The sequence below is a fragment of the Silurus aristotelis genome (assembly GCF_946808225.1).
Source record: "Silurus aristotelis genome assembly, chromosome: 23".
NCBI lineage: Eukaryota > Metazoa > Chordata > Actinopteri > Siluriformes > Siluridae > Silurus > Silurus aristotelis.
The window spans coordinates 16,885,627-16,910,601 of record NC_139596.1 but is presented as its reverse complement, the minus strand read 5'-3'; the positions used below and the strand labels follow the sequence as shown (position 1 = coordinate 16,910,601).

General features: G+C 39.6%; 1 protein-coding gene and 1 long non-coding RNA gene across 5 annotated transcripts in view; one reads left to right on the top strand and one right to left on the bottom strand.

Annotated features, from left to right (window-relative positions):
- LOC310718594 overlaps positions 1-7,168 on the bottom strand; it is a 202,445-nt gene extending 195,277 nt beyond the window's left edge. The window contains exon 1 of the long non-coding RNA XR_014531198.1: positions 7,149-7,168. This is a non-coding gene — a long non-coding RNA (uncharacterized lncRNA). The remainder of the gene's footprint in view (positions 1-7,148) is intronic.
- rabl6b (RAB, member RAS oncogene family-like 6b) lies at positions 1,423-24,924 on the top strand. 4 transcript variants are annotated; one of them, XM_083527355.1, is made up of 17 exons: positions 1,423-1,568; positions 4,985-5,310; positions 6,651-6,785; positions 7,950-7,997; positions 9,661-9,690; positions 10,822-10,874; positions 12,345-12,436; positions 13,086-13,226; positions 13,809-13,914; positions 15,453-15,556; positions 16,179-16,519; positions 17,904-18,066; positions 18,417-18,611; positions 19,131-19,419; positions 20,331-20,505; positions 20,601-20,659; positions 21,685-24,924. In XM_083527355.1, the coding sequence occupies exons 2-17, from the start codon at positions 5,178-5,180 to the stop codon at positions 21,886-21,888; spliced, it is 2,268 nt and encodes a 755-aa protein (XP_083383481.1). In that variant the 5' UTR covers positions 1,423-1,568; positions 4,985-5,177; the 3' UTR covers positions 21,889-24,924. The 4 variants fall into 4 exon arrangements, with proteins under 4 accessions (XP_083383481.1, XP_083383480.1, XP_083383483.1 ...); XM_083527354.1 differs by having other exon boundaries at positions 21,664-24,924; XM_083527357.1 differs by lacking the exon at positions 9,661-9,690.
- Positions 24,925-24,975: the final 51 nt, after the last annotated feature.

The following is a 24,975-nucleotide window of genomic DNA, read 5'->3' as shown; positions in this document are numbered from 1 at the left end:
TAAAGATATGTAACAGAAATATGTTGAAATTGAAGTCAGCCATACCTGTGATTTTAATTCTTTACCTGTCCTGTAGAGGGCGCATCTCCTTTACAAATAAACAGTCGCCATACAATTACATAAATAAGATCAAAATGCAACTAAATGGTCCCTTTAATTTTTCTTTCTATACTGTCTTTATTTACAGTATGAAAGAAATATACTCAATCTTTTTTATTAAGTCATAAAAAATCTATTTTGAAAATATCGTTTTTTTTTTAATGCAAAATTAATTTATTTAGGTGCTATAACAGTTAACACCAAAATATATTTATGAATTACTGGTAGTTTGATGATTACTGACATTTATACAAGTAATGTAAATAAAACATTATATATAAAGTTAATAAATGTTATTAATGTATATTTAAACGTTTTTTAAAGCATTTTCTTTTCATTTACTGTAGCAGTTTGTTTAGGCATCTGAATAATTTTTCTCAAATGAACTAATAAGAACCATTATGTTGATGGGTTGAGAGATTCCTCTAATAATGTGGCTTGAGAAACCCATACTGGACAAAAGTATTTGGACACCTTCATTTCTTCACTTGAACTAGGAGGCCCAAAACCTGTTATAACAACGCTCCCAGCTCTATGAAGATGTGCCTTGTAGTGGAATGAATTTCCACAAATCTCCTCAAGCACACTCCAAAATCTAGTGGAACATCTTCCTAGAAGAGTGGAGCTTATTATAACTGGAAATAAGAACTAAATGTGGCACGGGATGATCAAAACGAAGCCAACAATCTTATGCTCACGTGTCCACAATTATACTTAAATGTATATTTAAACTCAAGAAAGTTTAATTATAAAATTGAATTAAAAAAAAGGAATAAAAAGCAAATCCAATCACAATATTTAAGTGTTACAGGTATGTAGTTTGTTTGTTGTTAGGTCAAAATTGTGTTTATAATAATAATAATAATACTACTACTACTACTACTACTACTACTAATAATAATAATAATAATAATAATAATCTATTTATAAATGTTCAGGTTGTTAAACTAAAATCAATTTCATTTATTCCTGCTTTTACTATGCTATATAATAACAAAATATTTTTTATTAAATCCCACCCCTTTTGATATGATTGGCTGGCTGCCTCCAGCCATTAATGGTAATTTCTTTTTTATTTATATTAATATTTTGCGTATTTCATTAAACATTGTGAAAAAAATAAGCAAAACAATTTAGATATATATTTATGTATATATTATATATATTTATTTAAAAATATTAATGCTGATTCTTCTTTATCCTGTGCATTAAAGCGGGCTCCGCTTGCTAGACTGGCGTTTGTACGGTCTAATTAGAGAACAGCATAGAGCTTGCGTGACCAATAGCAGTGCAGGAGGCGTGACTTATTTGTCAGTGTGCGTTCAGGTTTCAGACACTTAGCCCCGCCCCCCCGTTCGACTACAGGCATTTGTATTGCTGATGTGTCCGTACTGGAATATCGCTGTGTCTTGCCGTGGTTTGCTCAGAAATAACACAAACACGATGCGGCCACTATGAACGCTATTAGAGTAAGTATTACATCATGCTTATAACTCGTATATTCGCGCTAATGCACCGTAATAACATCCCGTCCTATTAAGCTAGCCTAGCTAGCCCGGGTAGCGTATCTGTACTGGGCGGAAGTCCAAATGACGCCATATTGAATGCGTAGTACACTACCTAGGGCGTTGTTGCTATGCTAATCCGACCCTATGTAGGGCACTTATCTAGGGAGGAACGAACGATTTGGGATTCAGCCTACTTCCTGGATGAAATATTGGATTCTTTTGGGTTTTCTTTGTATTTATATCAACAGAATGTATTTTTTCCCGTTACAATTAAACTATTAATAAAACAATATTTCAGCTTTTAAAAATGTTAAATAAAGAAACCAGGTCACTAATAAGAAGAGCCCAGTTATAGCTCACTGCACTGCAGAGGTGTACAGTATTTCTAACAGCTGGTCTCATCAAACATCATTAAAGCAGATTTAATGATCAAATCTAATAATTATTTTGGATATAAACAAATACAAATGCATTAGGATTAAAGGCACATTGAGGACCTGATGAAGCCCCTCCTCCTGCACTGTTATTTCCTGAATAATCAGACCTGGTGACGTCATAATGACTGTTTTTCATAATACATGCTGACGTTCTTATCGCCTTCCAAAAGCTCAGATAAAATACAGCGTTCTCGTGGTGCCTAAGGTCCAGGAAAATCGTCAGTGTGAACCGACCAATCAGGATGAGGATGATCGGCTGTCTTTATTTTGCTGTAAGGAAGTGGTAGCTCATTGGATAATAGTGACGCGAAGATCGGATCATTTTAGTGACTTGGGTCGTATCTCGTTTATTAAAACTAATCGTCTACATACACCAAATATAGTTCTGATAATGAAAATATCACCGTGCAGATAACGTCAAATGATGATAAACAGGATGAGTATCTTCATCTCTCGTTCTTTTGTCATGTGACTCCCATGAGTATAGTAACAATAATGTCAAGATTCGGACCAAAAAAAAAATCGATCTATAGCATTGTATAGCGTCTACGGGAGTCACGTGATTAAAGAATAAACGACTTGGACCAGAGGAATCGTGAGATGAACTACTCCTTTCTTCATCATTTATGTTTCCTGTATATAAACTATGGAGATTTTGCGATGCTTTGCTCACATGAGTCACATTAAAAACTTGTTCAAAATGAATTAATTGTTCATGAACCCATCACTAGTGTATGAGATGTTGGACTTATGATCGGAAGGTTATGGGTTCAAATCCCAGCACCACCAAGCTGCCACTGCTGGGACATTGAGCAAGGGTTTTTAAACCTCAATTGCTTAGCTGTATAACAAATCTGTAAGTCATAAACAATAAATAAGGGCATCTGCCAATCAATGTCAATTCATAAAGCTCCACCTCTTACCTTAGCATAGTTTAGTTGAAATGATCGAAGAGTCACTGCGATATGCAGAATCATGAGTACAGATAGTCGAAATGCAGCAATGTCGATGACGAAGGAAACTTTTTTGGTATGTAGATCAAATAGTAACGTTTGTTTGACACTTGATATGTCAGGGCAGGGCAGAGAGTGGCCCCTCCCAAATTTTAATCAAAAACATTTATTAATGGAATCATTTGATTGGACAGGAAATCCAAATTATTGATATTGATATCCAATCCAATAGATATATGTGACGGTTTTGGAGCACACTAGATCGCAGATAGTCTTATGGCTGACATGTTCCTAGCTGAAGAGTTCAATTTTTATTTCCTGGTGGCTTTAAGAAAGAATTTGAACAAAGTTTTCCCAAAAAACACTTCTTTATTTGACACTACCTGCATGCTGAGTCTTGTCGCATGTTCATGAAGTTTGTTTTTCCTCAAGTAGACTGATAAGAACCAGTGTGTTGAAGGTTCAAGAGATTCTATGAAGTTGTGGTCCGAGAAAGTCATATACACTTTCTAAGAAAGAGTATTGAGACACCTGGGTTTTACAGCCATGCGCAGTGTTTCTCTAAACTGTTGCAACGGTTTGGAATGTGGTAGTATGAAGCTTCATGAAGATCTGATTTACATGAGTTAGATGATGTGGAAGATCTCCTGCTATAGAGCTCCTGATTTCAACCCTATTGAACACCTTTGGAATGAATGTGAACCCTGACTGCACCCCAGGTCTCCTCACCTTCACCTACATCAGTTCCTGACTTTACTAACATGCTTGTGGCTAAATCGTGGACGTTCCCCGACTCCTCACTCGTGGACGTTCCCCGACTCCTCACTCGTGGACGTTCCCCGACTCCTCACTCGTGGACGTTCCCCGACTCCTCACTCGTGGACGTTCCCCGACTCCTCACTCGTGGACGTTCCCCGACTCCTCACTCGTGGACGTTCCCCCGACTCCTCACTCGTGGACGTTCCCCCGACTCCTCACTCGTGGACGTTCCCCCGACTCCTCACTCCTGGACGTTCCCCCGACTCCTCACTCGTGGACGTTCCCCCGACTCCTCACTCGTGGACGTTCCCCCGACTCCTCACTCGTGGACGTTCCCCCGACTTCTCACTCATGGACGTGGCCTGACTCTTCACTCATGGACGTGGCCTGACTCCTTACTTCTGAGTTCTTGGACGTTCCCTGACTCCTCACTTGTGGACGTTCCCTGACTCCTCAATTGTGGACGTTCCCTGACTCCTCACTTGTGGACATTTCCTGACTCCTCACTTGTGGGCATTACCTGCCTCCTCACTCATGGATGTGGCCTGACTCCTCACTTGTACACATGACCCAACTCCTCATTCGTAGATGTGGCCTGACTTCTTATTTTTGACAGTTGAATTAGACTTGTAGACATGGCCTTACTCCTCTCCTGTAGATGTGACTCAAATCTTCACTTCTGAGTGTGGCCGTGGTCTGACTCCTCGCTTCTGAGTGTGGACAGACTCCTCGCTTCACATTGCCTGACTGAATATAAACAAAAGAAACACAGATGTGGCTCAAAACCCATTAAAGGCGAGGTGTTTAAAATTTTTTGACAGGCATTGTATCTCGTCAGTCTCTTTACCTATGACTTTTCAAAAAAAAAAAAAACAGGGAGGGAAAAAAACTGATGAACTCACTCCTATTCAACAACAACAGGGCAATAAATACTGACAACAGTGTATGAGATTTTATAAAAAACAAATTCTCAAACATATCAAGAAAACAACAAGCGCATTTAGGGAATTTTATGATTTTGATTCATTGTCATTGATGTCAACATTTTTTGTCAATGGATTGACACTCTAAAACCCTGACTCGGTTGTCTTTCCAGAGAGTCCTCTTATTGGCTTTTAGAGAAGCTACCAAAGATTTCCAACATTACCTCATTCAACAATTTGTTTACAAAGACTGGTCTTATTAGATTGTCTGGTTTTTTTTTTTTTGTTGTTGTTTTTTTAAACAGGTTTTATCATCTAAGGTCAATGGAGGCACCACAAGACAGCCATCTCTGAGGACAAAGCCATGAGTAATGTTTCTCTATGAGTTATAAAAAGTTCTTCATTATGGGAGATAAACAGTGAAAGTCAGCCCTTCGAGACGAAAACCCTCGAAGACACCAGTGAAGTTGAATACAAAGCCACGTCACACCGGTCGAGATGTTCTCCGCTCTGAAGAAGCTGGTCGGGTCTGAGACCCCTATACCGCAGCGGGAGAAGAACATTCCTGCGGGACTGCAGTCGATGAATCAGAGTCTGCAGAGACGATTCGCTAAAGGCGTTCAGTACAACAGTGAGTGTTGCGTATTTAATTCAGTGGGCTTGGATGATGTCACATTCCGACGCAGTTCCTTCAATCATGTGAGGGGAAGTATTGAGGAGGATTTGGAGCAGATTATCCCTGCTAGGGAAATGGTTCATCTCGAGGCTGAGCTGGAGAAAAATGTGGGTCGATTAGAGGCCCCCTTTTTCTTCTCCAGCGTTGCCTGTAATTACAGCGATTATAAACGGCGCATCATGATAGCGACGCGACTTGTGCTGCATCAGTGAAGGAATAAGGAATGCAGGATCACAGTTTCTTAGCACTTCCTGTGGCGTTTTATTTTTTTTTACCCCCATATTTGTTGTATTTTACTGCAAATTTTTTATTTAGCAAAGATCGTCGTTTAGTTTTTATTCTTTTATTGCTAAGTTTAAAGTTGTCGCATGCCCTGTGAACCCTGTGTTCCTGTTCTCACTGTTCTCAGTTTCTCACACCAAGTTCTAGTTACATCAAGTTCACACTCTGTCTCAGTCTCAATAAAACTGGAGACTCCTTCCATAAATGAGCGTCATCTTACTAACTGTTATCTTTTACGACTGTACGTTTTCTCAATTTGTTTATTACTATTTTTTTCGATTTCCCATGGCATTCCTGAATATGAATTGCTGCCATAGAAATGGTTTTGAGTATTACACCAGGGGTCCCCAAACGTTTTTTTTTTTGTTTTGTTTTTCTGTGGTGCCACATAGTTTTTCCGGGTCGGTCTGTAACAGAAGAATGACGTGGGCTGGAGTGAATACTGGTAGTCATTCATTCTGCCTGCTAATGCTAGATTAGTTTATCATTTCGTTCGGGAGATTTCAAAAGAGATATCGCCTATTATAAGAGCATTAATATAATACAGCCATTTTTTTTTTTATATTCATTGCTTTAGAAATCTAAATGTTTACATTGTTTTGAATGAATCGTTCTGTCGGTTTGGTGGGCGACTAACAAATAATAAGGCTACATTTATAACTAAAAGGAAAATGTTTGTTTTATTAATTTAATTATATTTTCCAAACATGTCTTCTGGCATTGTTCGGCGCGCCGTCCCAAATGTAGTGGCAGGTCGTAGTTTAAGGAATTGAAAATCTAAAATCGAATGAAAGCCGCTGAGATTTCTGCATTCGAAACCAGAAAATGCGTTTTTCCGATTCAAGGTTCTATGTTGTTTTTTTTTGCACCACAAATGCATATTTTTTTTTTGCCATAAGCAATATCTTATAGCATGATGCACTCTTGTAGCATGGAAGTGAACGTTCCTTGTTGAGATCTGACACTGTGTATTTGGGGTGTGTGTGTGTGTGTGTGTGTGTGTGTGTGTGTAGTGAAGATCGTGATCCGCGGGGACAGGAACACAGGGAAGAGCACGCTCTGGCAGCGTCTGCAGGGAGGGAAGTTCCAGGAGGAGTACATCCCTACGCAGGAGATTCAGGTCACCAGCATCCACTGGAACTACAAGAGTAAGAGCATCGATTTTGACCCTATTTATAGAAATAAATGATCATGATCCTAAAATAAAAACAATATGGACATTTCCAGCCATATGTGGGTCCTGGTACCACAAACCTGGATGTCATTGGATGCTGTAGAATAAAATTTTCCCTTTTACTTGAACTAGGAGACAATGACCATGTGCACAAAGCCAGCTTCATGAAGATATGCTTTAAATAGGTTGGAAGATGTGGAAGATCTCCTGCTATAGAACTCCAACCCTGTTGAACTGTGAATGTGAATACTGACTGCACCCCAGGCCTCCTCACCTTCTCACCTACATCAGTACCTGACTTTACTAACACCCTTGTGGCGGAATAAATCTCCACAACATCTAGTGGAACATCTTCCCTGAAGAGTGCAGCTTATTATAATATATAAATATATTATATATATATATTCTAATTTCAACCTAGTTTATAGCGTTCCACGTTTGGGATACTGTATGTGGGTTTTCTAGGGCGCATGTTCTTAAGCAGATGTGTAAAAAAATTGTGGAAAATCTGAAAGATGCACTGAATTGGTCTCGCAAAAGAGCTTCAGTGCAACGATTTGACACGTCCATGGATCGATCTCGGACCAATGAACGCCTTTCTTCTCGAATGTTTTTCCTCTTCTGGCGTTTCGATGACTTCTAGATGTTCATTCCCTTTTTTGAACATACAATCTGCCAATATGGAAAATAATCAGCAACTTCTGACCAATCAAAATAGATCTTGTGGCGCCATCTGTTTTTCTCCCCCTTCGCTTTCCTTTGTGACCTGCATACGTTTTTAGGACACGTGACTTTTCCAGTCACATGTGGTTGAGGCTCTGACCTCCAAATCTCCTCACCTTCTCACCTACATCAACACCTGACTTTACTAACACCATCAGTGGCTGAAAATCTCTCTACAAACACAATCCAAAATCGAATAAAACATCTTCCCAGAAGAATAGAGGTTATTATAACAGTAAACGAGGACTAAATGTGGAATGGAATATTGTCTTAATAGCGTATGTCTTTATGCTACACATCCACCCGCCGCTTTTCCGCGTCTTAGCATGAACTCTTGAAAGCGCGTAGGGAAAGCAAGAAAGTGTGATTTGTAAACACGAGAATTCCCCTCATTCCTTCGGTGGTGTTTTCACAGCTACTGACGATGTGGTGAAAGTGGAGGTATGGGACGTCGTAGATAAAGGTGAGTCTGAGAAACTGCATGCCGTTTTTTTTTTTTTTTTTTTTTTTTTTTTTCCTGCATTAATTAATTTTTTTTTGATTAATCAAAGTAAATTCGAAAACGTTTGCCTTCAAATGCATTAAAAATCACTATAGGTACGTGCCGATAATCGGGTTAATCGGGATATTTGCATAAACATTTCCTCAGATTATGGAAAATCATGTTTTGCGATCTAACGCAAAAAAACGTGTATGATGAGAAATTAATAGAATAAATATATTGGCTGAATATGTTAGAAAAAAAAAAAAAAATTAAATACAAAAAAAAAAAAAAAATTATATATATATATATATTTTTTTCTTTTTCTTTTCTTCAATGACACTGTCCTGAAGTGTTTTATTCCTACTTTTAAATCCTATGATAAAGCTTTTGTTTTATAACATTAACCACTACCTTTCTGACCAATCAGATTTGAGAACTTAGAATCAGTGTTTAATTGGTTAAATTTGACAGAGATATGATCTGATTTTATAATAATCATCTGCAAAAGCTTTTAGATGTTTTTAGTGAAAATATTCCCATTCCCCTTTTTCTTTTTTTTTGTTTTTCTTTTTTATTTTGTATTATTTTTTTTTATTTATTAGAATTTAATCTGTTCCAGGAAGTGCGTTAAATTGATTTATTTATTATTATTGGGGTTTTTTTGTTTTTTTTTAAATGAATAATTTTTTACTGGTATTTGTAAAGTATTCATTTGTAATAATTTGTATATTATTCAACATTACATCATTCTTTTAATTTTTTATTTTATTTTTATTTTTTTATGTAAAATGTAAAATTTTCCAAATCTGCATAGGGGGTACAAACTTATACACGTTAGTTTTTTTTTTTTTTTTTTTCTGTCGGGAAACTGTAGAACTGCATACAACTTGTCTTTACAAAAAATTGAACAGTTATAACCTATACGGACCTACGTATTTGGACAACTAGCCATAAAATGATGTGCTTTTTTCAAGCGTCTCATTGAACTAAATGTGGAATGAGATGTAGAAAAAACACATAATTTTATGGCCAGTTGTCCAAATACGTTAGTCCATAAAGGTTATAACTTCCGAATGCATAATAAATGAACAAATAAGACAAGATTTAGTGTGTAGTTCCATTGTGTTGTCCCTAAAATAAAAATAAAAAAGGAAAAACTAGGGTTTGAGAGTCTCAATTGTGTGGTCAGGTGTCCACAAACTTTTGTCCATTTGTTGGACATATTGTCCTACCTCTCATTCTTTATTTTAAATGGTTTATTATGGAAAATAAAGCAGTGTGGCCCTGAATTAGGATCCTGTCAGAGTTTGACAGGATTTATGTTAATGCACAAGGTTATCAGGTCGCTGTTTATGAATTCGTAGGATATAAAAGTCTTCTATCGGCACATACCTAATTGTGTGTATGTACGTATCTATGTAAGTATACTTGTATATATGTGAATGATCGATGTGTATCATTTTTGGTCTTTTAAAGACTAGCTTTTCTGCATGCTCGTATTACACCCATCCTCATCGCCACGCTTTTATCAGATACATTATTTAAGCACGGCCCGGTTTTCCCGAGCCGCTCGGCCCACGTACGCCGACTCGCAGTGTGTATTAATGTTGTCTTTCTTGCTCTGCTCTTACTGTGCACCCAGGCCAAAAAATCCCTCTTCCTGAAGGTGTAGGTGAGAAAACCACTTCTGCATAGAGATTGATAGCTATTAGGTCATAGTCTTTTGTGTGTGTGTGTGTGTGTGTGTGTGTGTGTGTGTGTGTGTGTGTGTGTATCTAACGGGTGTGGGTGTGCGTGTGCATTTTTGCTGTGTGTGTGTGTGTGTAAGACACAGCTGACACGTTTTCACTCTTTGCATTGCCAGTGGATTAAAGTGGATCCAACTCTCACCAATTCCTAAAGAGCAAACATGCAACATAGGGCATAGCGCAAAGGATATCACACACACACACACACACACACACACACACACACACACACACACACACACACACCCGCTCTGATTAATAAGACTAACACACTTTCTAACCTGAGGCTCACAGTGTTCCGTTTTATTTCGATAGATTTCATTCAGTTTTTGGTTAAATAGGAAAATTAATTTGCGGATCCATTAACATTTTTTATTAGTGTTATTAGTATTTCACCGAGTCGGGCGATCAGCCGAGATGTGTCTGGTGTCCGATGAGCCTCGTAGCGCTCGGTCCTGAATGATCAAAAGCATGCCCCTCCCACTCAATAAACTTGTGTTTTTTTTCCTCTGATCATTGAATAAATATTAATACAGGATTCTAAACACGCTCCTTTCTATGATGTAATATTCGTCCGATTTATCCCACAAGCTCTCATGGCACGAGAATGTTATCAAATGTTGTTATAGTCTGATAACATCTCTCCTGTTCCAGTCATTTACTGTCCAATTATTTGTACATAGTTTGTTGCATATTAAAAAAAAGGTACATGCAAATGAGTCTCTAAAACCATATAGATGTTTCTTTTGATAGGCACCTTTCCATTGATTCCCTGTGGGATCTCTAAAGGGATCTCATATACAACTAATCTAAACTAAGTGAGGTCCTCTGAGAACCTGCGATTTCCTAACAATGCTGTTCCACATTAGCTTCGCTACCCTCGTGGCCCTCAGAAGACGTCTCGGCTGATCGACACCTTCCATGAGAGCATTTTTCTGCTATTTGGTTTTCGCTCACTCTTACGTTTGTGTCGTGTGTTTTCACTGAGCAGCTGCTAACTGACTGTTTGTGCTTAATGGACTTTTGTCTCATCTGTCTTGTTTTTGTCTGCGTAGGCAAGGGGAAAAAGCGAGGAGACACCCTGAAGCTCGAGAATGATCCTCAGGAGGTAAGATTTGTCACTCATAACACATTACAGGCTTTTAATTATTGAAGGGAATCCTGGCAGCGGTTCGGGTTTCTGCGATATATTTTTTTTTCTTTGTTTTTTTAATCTTATATCACAACAATTACCTTTAGCTTTTTTAATCAATTCAAACTCAAAGCAGCCTCACAGAGATAAAGAGGTTATAAAGTTGTATTAAATAATGTATAAGTTTCTCATATTTGTAAGTTTATCCTGGTAGCTATTATTTTTTTTCATCTACATACTTAAAGCTACTGTATTTTAAACCAACCATATTTGGAGCTACCACATGTTGCAGCCATTAAGAGGATGAAGAGTGGAAGGTCCAGATGACATACCGGTAGAAGCATGGAGATGTTTAGGAAAGATGCAGTGGAGTTTTTACCAGGTTGTTTAACAGGATTTTGGAAGTTGAGAAGATGACGGAGGAATGGAGAAGGAGTGTGCTTTTACTAATCTTTAAGAATAAGGGAGATGTGCAGACCTGCAGTAACTACAGGGGAATAAAGTTGATCAGTCACACCATGAAGTTATAGGAAAGAGTAGTGGAGGCCATACTAAGAGAAGAGGTGACCATCTGTGAGCAACAGTATGGTTTCATGCCGAGGAAGAGCCCCACAGATGCCTAATTTGCTGTGAGAATGTTGATGGAGAAGTATAGAGAAGGTCAGAAGGAGTTGCATTGTGTGTTTGTGGATTTAGAGAAAGTGTACGACAGGGTGCCAAGAGAAAAGTTGTGGTATTGTACGAGGAAGTCAGGTGTGTCAGAGAACTATGAGAGGGTGGTGCAGGACATGTATGAGGACAGTGTGACAGCAGTGAAGTGTGCAGTAGGAACAACAGACTGGTTCAAGGGGGAGGTTGGACTGCATCAAGGATCGGCTCTGAGCCCTTTCCTGTTTGCAGTGGTGATGGACGGGTTGACAGACAAGGTCAGACAGGAGTCTCCATGGACTATGATGTTTGCGGATGATATTGTGATTTGTGGTGAGAGTATGGAGCAGGTTGAGAAAAGCCTGGAGAGGTTGAGGTACGCGCTGAGGAGAAGAGGAATGAAAGTTAGTAGGAGTAAGTCAGATTACATGTGTGTGAATGAGAGGGAGGGCAGTGAAGTAGTGCGGTTGCAGGGAGAAGAGGTGGAGAAGGTGGAGGAGTGAAAATCATTTCAGCCATTGCGTAAAAGTCCACCTTTGTACATCGTCCACACAAGCAGTCTTTGTGTAAATCATTCCTATAGAAAAGTGCTGTTAAGCGGAAATAATTAATGACACTCGACCAATCAGAATTGAGCATTTCACCGCAGTGAGGTATGCATACTAATGTACCGTGTGTGCAATGTATGAAATTTTTCAACAGAAATGTAATTCCAATTCAATCCACTTGTGTGTGTGTGTGTGTGTGTGTGTGTGTGTGTGTGTGTGTGTGTGTGTGTGTGTGTGTGTGTGTTTGCAGGCTGAGAATGAGATGGCCCTGGATGCTGAGTTTCTGGACGTTTACAAGAACTGTAACGGTGTCATCATGATGTTCGACATCACAAAGCAGTGGTAAAACTCAAGATCTTCATCGGCCAGTTGTAGAACGTGTTGTAGAATCGTGGACATTTAAAAAACCATGAATACGGACAAAAGTATTAAGACACCTGACTTTTCCTTTTCTATTTGGTGTTGGGGTTTTTCATCCACGAATTTGAAGGCACACAATTGTACAGGACGTCTCTGGATGCTGTGGCATGAAATTTTCCCTTTTCAATTGAACGTAGCAGTCTATCGTAATCGGCATCTTTTTTCGCTTTTTCCTTCTCTAGCACACTTGTGAAATTCTTCAGCCTGAGGGAAGGGCAGGATTCTACAATTATGTATGAGCCTTGGATCCTCCCCCTCCCTGGATCGCCTCGTTAAAGGAAAAGGGGGAGGTGAAAGTGAATTAATGGATCGTTACCTCTTTATACGTCTATACACTCTCTCTCCCAAGGACACATCCTGACACCTTCCTGTGGAATCCTGCCAACGTCCCTCAGACTGAAAAAGCTGCTCGATCAAGTAGCGAAACGTTTCGATCCAACCAAATAAAAGTCCAGTAAAGACTGTAGAGTTGTGAGTTGTAAATTTCTGTATTAGAGCTGGGAAACTCCCAATCGTCCCGCTATAAATCTATGGATTATGGATTATACTCTCCCTACTTTCCTCTGTTCAGGACCTATAACTACATTTTGCGCGAGCTGCCCAGAGTGCCGACCCATGTGCCGGTGTGTGTGCTGGGGAATCATCGGGACATGGGCGAGCACAGGGTCATCCTTCCTGATGACATCAGAGACTTTATCAGCAGCCTCAACAGGTAAGAAGTAGTGTGAGTCGCGTATATGCACAATACACACATCATGGCTAAACGGACACAACATTAGACACAACAGTGTTGATCTTTTTTATTTTGAGCAGCCAGATTCCTGCTATTTTTCCGTCTCAGGATCAGTAATGAACACTCTCTGGGTTCCCAGTATAATGTATATCAGTATACCACACACATTTCATATCTAGGGACAATATAGCAGTCCACTTCCTGGATTTTTCGTTTTTGTAGGCAGGAGGAATCCAGAGACAAAACCCAGACAGACAGTAACTCGAACTGCTGTGACATTTAAGGCAGACAGTTTTTTTCTTTTATCCATCCATCCATCCATCCATCCATCCATCCATCCATCCATCCATCCATCCATCTATTTATCCATCTATCTATGCATCCACCCACCCGTCCATCCATGACATGTCCATGGTCTCCGTTTAGAAAATACGCCCTTCATTTTAAAGCAGTATGTTAAATCGCTGACTATCATATATCACATTTGTCGAATCGGTGGATATCCAGGGCGTATGAATATTTGATGACTTTGCACTTTTTTTCTTTTTTTTTTTTAAACAGGCCACTGGGTTCTTCCTACATCCACTACGCCGAGTCTTCCATGAAAAACGGCTTCGGACTGAAATACCTGCATCGATTTTTCAACATTCCTTTCTTGCAGCTTCAGGTAAGTGATTCTCGGGTGGTCTGGAGTGTAGTTACAAGGACGCAAAACTCTTACAGAGTGAGAGACTCGAGTTCATTGTTGTGCCACACACTTAATATTTCATCTAAGGGTGTGTATGTGTGTGTGGAGTGTCTCGGATGTCCAGCAGTAATTAGATCAGTGGTGTCGGACTGCAGCCCCGGAGCATTGCGCACTTGAAAACTCATCTCACGATCTCATTACAGTGCACTTTATTAGTAGGGCAAAGTTTTTAACTCTACAAACCCTCCAGGCTTTTGCGTCTTAGCGTGTCAGTTAGTCTTTAATATAATCAGACAGGCTGCAGTCTTTCCTTCTCCTTCTCATACCTCTGAGTGGCGTCAGTTGTAGTAAGTTGATTTTAACGCTTGAATTTACTTCGTCTGTAATGGTCCGGAGGTCGTCTGTTTTTTTTCTCGAGACCAGCAGCTCCTAATGCAGGGCAGATCGCAGGGTCATAGCAGCGTGTTTTCGTTTCTGTGCTAACAGTTTTTTTATTAGGCTGTATAATGGTGTATTGTAGTCTGAGCTTGAGTTTTTATTTTGTTTAGGTTTTTTTTGCTGTTTAACTATTTATTTGATTTCGGGTCTTTCTGTAAGGAGGTGTTTATTTTACAGGCATGTAAGGCAGTGAGCTACTAAAAAATTTAAAACACAAAAAACACATGTAGGCGTTCCTAAAATAAATGCACGAACCCTTATACGAGGTGGTATTAGTAAGTTTCGAGACTCCTTTTCTAACACGCCAACAGATGGCAGCACAAGGCTGCGCGCACAGTCACAGGGAGCACCCACCTTCCTAAACCAGTGCGCCAAAACACGTCGTCTTGTGCACTTCAGGAGTTGGGCAACCGGTACCTAAACTCTCGGTTTTAACCGCAAACTGTTCGCGAATGCTGTAACATTTGCGAATATAATAGTTTATTGGATAAAATGACAGAAGTTTCTTTTCTTGAGCCTGATGAAACCAACAATGCTAACTGCAGTAATTTTTTGCGATGGTAAATTGCTTCTTCAGAGTCCAATTCAATTTCAATATTTGTTCAACGTCAGTTTTTCTTGTTTATTTCTTTATTTAATAACCAGTTTTGGTATTTATTTGAATTAAATTACAGTTTAAGTCTTTAAACATACAAACAAACAAAAAAACCCAGGTAGCACTTGATTCATTAATAGAGATTTCTCATATTGCTACCAAGTCTACCCCCTTGTTACTTATTAATATTTTACCTTCTACTTCTCCAAACAGGAAGGACGAAGATTCCCATTAGAGTGATATCTTAGGATCGACTGGTTTAAGTGGGGTTTATGTGGAATTATCATTGATGAACTGGTTGTATTGATGAAAATGTGCCAAATACATGAAATCGTTCTTCTTGATGGTTAGGTTCAAGAACTCAAAACCTAGTCTAATGTAGGTTTCATCTAATGTGTATGCAATCCGTCTATCAGTTTGTAGAATTTTTTGTAGAATTTGTCCAGGTAACCTATCAGTGATTATCCCTGTGTTTTGGTGGCAGAGAGAAACGCTGTTACGGCAGCTAGAGACCAATCAACTGGACATCGACGCCACACTGGAAGAGCTGACAGTCCAGCAGGAGACCGAGGATCAAAACTATGAAATGTAAGCCCTTTCTCTCTCTTTCTCCTCTAACAAACCTGAATAAATCTTGGGAAACTATGACGACATCCATGAGGCAGATAGTTAAAACAGGGTGAGGTGTGTGCTGATCTTCACGGAGGTCAGAGGAGTGGATTTTCTAGCATTAGGACATGATTGTCAGGGATTATCCCCAAAGCGCCGAACGCTTCACCGGCTCACAGCGATCCAGCACGTTTCTACGTTTTTTTGTGTTCATGTAGCGATATTTATCTTCGTCTTCGTTCTTGTCTGAGTGTCCCACCTCTTTCCTGTTAATTCCTATGTTCAACTATTTCATGTTTCGATGTAACTGCTTTTCTTCAAAACACAAAACACTTTTTACACCAACCTACACCTCTAGTAAATGACCATGGTGCATAACTGACATTTGTCTAGTCTAAGTGATTTTTCCAACCACTACTGTTGGAGGCAATCACATCTGGCTGAAATACTTGAGCATATAATTCATGCATTAGACACTTAGACACATTAGTCAAGAATATATGGAAAGACTCAAGTACATAAACACATGTACAAGAACTTGTTGGGTTGATCAGATGTGATTGCAGTGTTAAGTTTCTAATCTCGAAGCTCATGTGTACAGATTCCTAGAGATGATGGAAGCACGTGCTAAAGGCTACAGATCTCCCGGAGATGCTAACGGTCAGAGCCCATCGTCAGGCTCGCAGTCCCCAGTGGTCCCAGCTGGCGCCAGCTCCACAGGCAGCTCCAGCCCTGGCACTCCACAACAACCCCCCATCATCGGGCAGAACCCGCAGTTACCCCCCACATTGCCGTCTGTGGATGCTCAGATTCCCGTCACTCTTCCCCCAGCATCTGCATCGGTCTCGTCTCCGTCTCCGGCTCAGCAGCCGCAGAAACGCAGCTTTATCTCCAGATTGTTCGGTGCAACTTCCACCTCCGAGATGCCCACTGCTGTCCAAGGTGAGCATCTCACACACACACACATACACACACTGCTGGTTGCAGTATATGATACTGTTTGCTTTTCATGGTTTCAAGATCGGAAAACGAGGGATGGTGGCATCAAAAAGTTCCGATACTAGTTTTGTTACACGCCACCGGATGGCAGCACAAGGCTGCACGCGCAGTCACAGAGAGCACCGACCTTTATAAGATGGTGTGAAAACAAATCGATCAATAAACAACAAGATCTCATTTCCGCACCAACCCTACTCGCCAGATTTGACTCCTGCGGACTTCGCCTCTTTTCCTGAAGGTGTTTGACACGCTTCGGAAAGAGGACTTCCAGGACACGTTACAGAAGTGGCAGGAACGCTGGATAAATGAATTAGATACACAAAGTACTTTCTTGCAAACAGAGCTCGTCTCAAAACCTTTTGATGCCACCTCGTAATTTGTATACCGTGTTGCTCGAATCTGATTGGTCGAAAGGCAGACTTTCTACAGAATCAAAGCATAATAGTAATAAAACAATTAAAAACATGTTCTGCTGGTATTGTATAGTATTTTGTCCTGTTCAGATGAGCTTAACATGTTTTAAATGGTTTTCTGTCTGAAGAGTTCCCCTAGGACTTAATGCTCAAAGAAATAGAATAACTCAAAGGATTAGGACTCGTGAACATCATGAGTGGAGAATCACATGACTTTCTGGGTGTGTGGGAACTTTGTAAGCCCCAGGCATCAGCGGGATTTTGCTAATGATCATTTTGGAAGAGTTTCATGTCGAATATGTTGATGTAAAGAAATGCACTTAGTTTTTTATTCTTGCATAGAAAGTTGAAGATGTTCTTGTAAGACAAACGAAAGCCACGGTAAGTTTGCATGTTTTTTTAACTATGTGCATTGAAATTAATAGAGAAAAGATTTACATTTAAACATCATAAATGAGTCCCTGTGATTGATCCTAAAAGAGCAAGCCAGTGGTGACGGTGAAAAAAAACTCCACGAGACTTCATGAGGAAGAAACCTTTAGGGGAACCGGACTCCTCATTTGGGTGGCGCCGAACGTCCGTTCATTTTAGTTCTGTCATTGTTCACTGATGGACATTTGAGTGCAAAATCGTTTCTATTAATTACAGTCCAAATCTTCATCCTTTGTGAGTTTAACCCTTTAGAGAAACCTTATGGATCTTCTGGCTGTTCATGTGGAACCATTTTTAGCTGCAGTAAATGGTTTCCAATTGAAGAGAACTTCAATAGAAGTAGGATGTCAAGATGAATGAGGCACTGATAGACAGGATCCCTCTCATTTTCAAATTGTGTTTCATCCATTGTTTAAATTGTGATTGATTGTGCCCATTGAGTCATGGATTTTGCCCTGAATCTGTTTTTGTGTCTGGTGCAGAGGTGGAGCCAGCAGCTCCCGGAGCCCCGTCCACGGTGCAGAGTGTAGACGACTTCGTTCCAGATGAACGACTGGATAAGAGTTTCTTAGACGACAGTGTCCCCTCCAGCACCAAACCCAGCATGAGCACCCAGGCACAGCCGGCCACCGCGGACAGCGACAGGTACAGCACACATCCAGAGACTCACTTTGCCCTTAGGAACCTTGTTTTTGTCTTTGCAGCACCATCTTAAAAGCTTGAAACTGCTTAAAGGGCTCAGTTTGGTAAATGTAGCATAAAAGGTTTAGGAGACATAACAGTCCCAATGGAATTCAATGGGAAGTTTGCCATTTCGAGCTTCTAAAATTATTAGTTAAAAGAAAAGCCTTGACTACACACACAAGTCAGAACAGGCTGAATGTCTGTGGTGATTTTTCGCTTTAAAGCTATAGCAGTAAAAACTGAGGGTGAATAATAATAATTCAGAGAACTCTGAACATAAAAATCGAATCTTTTATTCTCTCGTTTACCAGTGATGGGGAAGGAAGAGGAGGGAACCCCATGGTCGCAGGGTTTCAGGACGATCTGGACCCCGATGATGCTGCACCCATGCAGTTGCTCAGATCCTCAGTCCCAAGCAAAGATCTTAATATTACGTTATCCAGCGACGACGAAGAGGATGCAGTTAAACCCGTTGTGGCCATAGATGAAGATCTCGACCTGCAGCTGTAAGTTCAACGATGATTTCACTTGAACTACTATTAAGTTTCACTCTCTTTCTTTCACTCCATCTCTTCGTCTCTCTCTTTATCATTTCACTCTTTCATTTTCTCTCATTCTCTTTCTGTATCACTCTCGCACTCCCACTCTATTTCTCCTTCTGTCTCGCTCTCATTCTTTCCCATTCTCTCTCTCTCTCTCTCTCTCTCTCTCTCTCTCTCTCTCTCTCTCTCTCTCTCTCTCTCTCACACATTCTTCCTGTCTCTCTTTCTTTCTGAGTATCTTGCTGTGTGTCTTTCATTTTCTCTCATTCTTTTTCTGTATCACTCTCGCACTTGCACTCTTTATTTTTCCCTCTCTCTCTCTCTCTCTCTCTCTCTCTCTCTCTCTCTCTCTCTCTCTCTCTTTCTCTCAGTCTCGGTTTTATTCCGTCTCTGCCGCGCTCTCATTTTCTTACTCTCTCTCTCTCTCTCTCTCTCTCTCTCTCTCTCTCTCTCTCTCTCTCTCTCTCTCTCTCTCTCCTGCAGGGACGATTTGAGCTCTCTAACTCTGGAGGACAAACCCAAACCCGTGCCTTCAGTCCAGCCTCAGCTGATCACAGAGCCTTCGATCCTCACGCCGATTCCCGCACTCGTCCCGCACACTCTGCACTCGCACTCGCCCTCGAAACGCGGGAAAGCGAAAGCCACTCCTCCTGCTCAGGGCAACTCGTCCGATACGGACCCCGAGGCACCTGTTGCTCAGCAGATGCTCTCGTTTGTCATGGACGACCCTGATTTCGAGAGCGAGGAGGAGCAGGAGAAGAAAGAGAAAAAGGTCTGAAACGACTTTTAAATCATGAATTTGAAAAGAAATTATTGTATTAATATCCTGGTATTTGCTTTACTAACTTTTATATTGAAAATTGTTTATAAGAGCAGTTCAGAGCCACTTTAGAAAAGATTCTCTAACAGAAATCACAGATGCTGTGTAAAGGGGCAGAGTTATTGTTACCAACCCACGGGTGAAGAAACGGTACACAAAAAAATCACGGTTCACCTCTGTTTTTAAGTCACGGTTCGGTACAAATTAGGTTCCGTTGGGGGAAGAAATTTAAGCGTAAAACTGCTTATCATTTTCTTTTTTAATATTATTATTATTATTATTATTATTATTAATTAACTCAGTATTTTATTATTAATAACATTTGTGAACATCAACAGTTTACATAAAACAATTTGAAATAAAATGTCTGCTTGGTTAGGGAATATATACAATTATATAGAATTTTTTTAAAACATTTATAAATACAAATAAAATGGAATAAATCAAATAAATGCAACGCACTTTTCGTTACATTGATTAAATTGAGTAACCAGTTAAATTAAATAAATGGAATACGTGTATCGTTACACCGCCATGCCAACCTGAAGTTGATTATTTTCCTAAAACAGCATGTGTTTTATTCTACTTATACCACAGCAACAGTTAGAAACTACAATTGTTCTACTATAATGTGCCATACTTTTATACCATTATCTGTTTATAGCTACTTGACGAGGTCAGAGGTGCGATTGAGATGTCCAGAGGAGGGGCATGGGGTATATCGGCCCATTAATTGCTGCATACTATGTTACCAAACTTATGAAAAATAATTTTGTTAATCAGCAGCTATATTCTGTTTTGAACAAAAACTTGACTGTTTTCTTTTTTTTTCTTTTTTTTTTTTTTTTTTTTTTTTAACTAAGGATGACTTCAGTGTCAGGTCTGACCTTCCCGACCTCTCGGACGAAGAACTCGTCCCTGCCGAGCCCCCGAAGTCCTGCGGGCGCTCCTTCAAGCACAAGAACGACACAGACCTTTTCGGCCTGGGCTTCGAGGAGAAAGGCGTCAAGAGCAAAGAGAGCAGCGACGAACAAGATGGCAAGTACTTCCTGTAGCACTATATTTAACTTCCTGTTTTTTTTTTTATTGTACTTCCTATGAAATTTAAAAAAAAAATCTTGTCTGTTTTGCAGAAAAAGAAAGCAAGCACTCCACGAAAGAAAAGAAGAAAAAGAAGAAAAAGAGTAAAGAGGTGAATGGAGGTTGATTGTGTTTATGCGGATTCCTTTTTTTTTTTTTTTTTTTTTTGGAATACAAAAAAAAGTCCATTTTGAAGCAAATACTTAAAATACAAAAAAAGAAAATGCATTTATTTTAATCTAATAAATATCAGGTACAGACTAAACAAGATACGTTATTTAAATATTTTGAAAAAATTCATATTTTATATAATATTTTCATACTAAATAAACCTTTTTAGTTCAAAGATTAAAAAAAAAAAAAAATGTATTTGCCCCCTTTTTTTTTAAATGACACATTGTTTTTATGCTTCCAGATGTTTTTTGCAGGGAAGACAGGATTCGCTAATTTGCATCGCCGCATCGGCATAGAGGTTAATGATGTGATGCATCAAGTGTGCATTGGATACAAATGGATGCATCGTTTTTTAACAATCTATTTATATATAATTATAAGTAAATGCACTACACTTTAATTATTTAAAAAAGTGAGCAATGTTTGATATGTAGATAGATTTTTTTCTCAGTAAACCGTTTCTCGAGCGCGTTCTCTCAGCACCGCTGCTGCTACATTAATACGATGTATCGCAACACTACGGAGACCGAGGCGTGTCCTGAGAGTCACATAGAATACAGATTAACATGGCAGAGGCAGAGCTGTAACTTCCTGCAGACACAACAGGATAATAACGTCTGGTTTTATTTCATCTTTTTTGTGCTACAAAGGCGTGTTTGTGAAAGGGCCATGCGTTATTAGTCAGAAGGCACTTAAGTAAATTGATTTGCTGTCTGTCTGAACCAAAGAAATAAAAATCGTATCGCACCGCATAGTAATAGGGGGTGAATCGAATCGCGTCAGTAGCTGCTTCATATGTATCTTAAATGTATCGTATCATTGCTATCGTATCATCGAGACACGAATTGGATCGGCCTCCGTTATGGAGATGCACATCTCTCGTTTTTCAGTGGAGAAGAAAAAGTATTCGTGTTTTTCTTGCCGTTTTTTGTATAACTCTAGCATCCACATTCTCCTCCCCAGGATGAAGAGAAGACGAGCAAGAAGAAGAAACACAAGAAGAAAGAGCGCGAGGAGCCGGAAGGAGACGGAGACGAAAAAGAGAAGGAGAAGAAAAAGAAAAAGTCCCGGAGCAAGAAAGCAGGTGACCTGGACGATCTGGAGGCCTTCCTGGCCGGGGGAGAAGCAACGGAAAAGCGGGAAGAGGCAGACTACGAGGCGCTCTAGAGGACAGATTTTTTTTATTAACCCTGCACTACAGGCCTCGACATGTCATTGGCATTTCAGCAGCGCAGTTCCCCCCCTCCCCCTTCCCCCGAGGCCGCCCGTTTCCGTGTGTGTGGTTTTTTTTTTTTCTCGAACAGACTTGAGAGTGTTGATGTTAAAATCGCCGCTCTCAGTCACGTATCATTTCCACCACGGAGAAGGGAAGGGGGCGTCCTCTCCTCGCTGCAGGTCGAGAAGCCATCGAGATCTCCTGCATCTTGCATGTAACTTTTTTTTGTTTTGTTTTCTCTCCCACGTTGACGATTTGAGCGGTAACTCGCTTTTCTGCTGTATCCGTTTGCCTTTTATTGTTTTCCATAATCCACTCCAGAACCATTAGGCATCGAATTTATTCGCTGTAATTTCGTAGGCATGTGTCGATAATCAGGTTTACGGTGCATCACAATATTCAAGTCTGACGATATTGGTTGATTGATTACTGAATTTCTTTTTGCTTTTTTTTTTCTTCTGCTGAGATAGAGAGAGCAATATCGAGCAGCACAAAGATGTCTGCCTTCTGAGGTTTTGGTTTGAAACAGAGCAATCGCACAATTCTGTCCATGAACCATCAACATCCGCTGCACTAAGCACTCCGACTGGATAGTTACGTTCAATTTGCATAGCGTTACACAGTGAAAATAAAAGATTTCCAAATATAATGTCAGAATTTTTTTTTTTTATTATTTAGTTTGGAATTAAATAAGATTTAAGTTTAAATAATGAAATAAGATTTGTTAAATACGTACGTTACCTGCCTCCCGCCATGTCATTTTCCGGTAGATTAGTTACAAGTTGATTAAGTCACAATAAACTCAGAAGTAAAACATAAACTAAGGTGTGATAAAACACGGTCACAGCATTAAGTCCTGAGGTACACCTGATTGGTTTTTTTTTGTTTTTTTACACTACTGTGTGGGCAAAAGTTTGTGGACACCTGACCATATGATTATATGCTTTTTAAACATCTCAGTTTCTATTTGGGGTTATAATAACCTCCACTGTTCTGGGAAAATGTCCCACTAGATTTTTGTGGAGATTTATTGAGACACAAGGGTTTTACTAATGTCAGGTGGGTGAGGTGAGGACTAAGAAATAGCTCCCGCTTAGCCTAGCTACCACAAACCCTGGTATTTTCAGACACATCATTGCGATAAAAACGCGATATCGGCACATGCCTACTCTGTTGTAAGTGCAGTTCTCTCGAATGTTAGGGCATGACTTAGCGTTCTTTTCAGTACATTTAGTTTTTGGTGTATAATGTAGGTGACGTGTGCTGTGTACTGTATTTTGTTGTGCTTGTGAATACTTTTTCTTTGTTGTTTTTTTTGTTTGTTTTTTTCCTCCAATTTTCAAGAATTCATTCTTGTAGCTTTCATTTTGGAACTTTGCAAGGATGCGAATCTCTGCTTCTGGATCTTAGAAACGTAGGCCGGGTTTTAACGGAACAGTTCAGCCAAAAATACGTCCAAAATGAGCTTCTTTCGTTTTGCACCGTAGCCATTAGGCTAAAGTAGCTAACAAGTAGCACGATCACACACAAAGTAATATATATTTTGGAATAATGATAACTCCGCCTTCACACGTTAGGCCACGCCTTGTATCGCATTCAGATTTTGGCTACGAGCGACGTCAAAACGTGCTGCGGAAACGAGGAAGAACGCGATTCGGCCTGGAGATGTAGCTATTTTTATAGATTAATCCTGAATTAATTGTGTGATGTAGCTAGAAGTAGCTAAACACCTCTCTCTTTTTTTTTTTTTTTTGTTAGAAACTTGAGTGCAAAACGAAAGAAACTAAACTTGAACGGTTCTTTGATAATCAAGTGTGTACATTTTTGGCTGAACTTCTCTCAGAATTCACTCAGCTCTCAGGTTGATCGCCAGTCTGAAATATCCATGGAGGTTTTCAGACATCCAGGTCACATTAATCTCCATATAGTGAATCAACCTAATCAGTGGAGAAAATTTCCTTTACTCCTTACGCCAAGATTTTGATGCGGATGCATAACGCTTGCGATTTGACATTTGACATTTGATTTGACTTTTTCATTTTCTATTCACCTCAGTTGTCGTCGATCAGCCAGGATGTGTTTGGTGCATATAGTTTTATTTTAAAGCTAACCGAAGTCCAATTTTTTCCCCCAAATCGAAGTTTGTAGATGATCAATTTTGGATGCATTTATATAAATCCGTTCATTTTTTGTATAATTCGACAGCTATATTTTGAAAACAGAGCTTGTAGGGGTGGTTTGGGTTATTCTGTATTTTCCAACATGCTAAATTGTCATCACTGTGGTTTCAGAGATTACCAAGTCATTACGCTGCACATCCTGATTTATTTTAAGGGGATATCCATAAAAATGTGGCTATACGTAACAGGAGCTGCGTTTAGAGATCAATTCTGTGACGACTGAAACGAAGTTGATCAAATGATAGTGTTAAATAAAAAATTGGGGTATTACAATTAAATAAAATCCTGTTTGTTTTTAAGGACAGTTCCCACATATCTGGCGCCCACAGACATCACAACCTGCGTTGTTCTTATATAGAGGATAAACGCGATGTCCGCTAGATGGCACTGCTGTCTATCAGGATTTCCAGGTTTGTTTTGTTTTAAAAACCCTCATCGTGATGTTACTCATTTAAAAAATCCTAAAGACTGGAACTCCAAGATCCAACACTAACCCCAGTCCAGATTATCTATTATAGTATTTATTTATTTTTTATTTATAAATGACACTGTACAAACTTCCTGCATTCACATCTTTGATTATAGATTTATCTTAAAGCCATTTTTTGACCTTTACCTAATCAGAGCCCCAGACACCAAACACATCTCGGGCGATCAAATACATTTGAGGTAAAAGAGGTTCATTTTTCACCAAACACACCTCGGCAGCTGCTTCAAGGTCTTAAAAGGTCTTAATGGATAAATAATGAGCATGTAGGTAGAAAGTTAGTATGAAAAATACAATAAAATGCGTTTTTTCCAAAGACATTCCCATTCCAGATGATGATGTGATGCTGTTATGATGACTTTTGCTTTTCT

Excerpts from the sequence above, each read along its gene's own strand:
- rabl6b (XM_083527354.1), top strand. The coding sequence starts at position 5,178 with ATGTTCTCCGCTCTGAAGAAGCTGGTCGGGTCTGAGACCCCTATACCG. Across the intron at positions 12,437-13,085 it reads TTCGACATCACAAAGCAGTG|GACCTATAACTACATTTTGC; the intron begins GTAAAACTCAAG and ends TCCTCTGTTCAG. Across the intron at positions 18,067-18,416 it reads GCCACCGCGGACAGCGACAG|TGATGGGGAAGGAAGAGGAG; the intron begins GTACAGCACACA and ends CTCGTTTACCAG.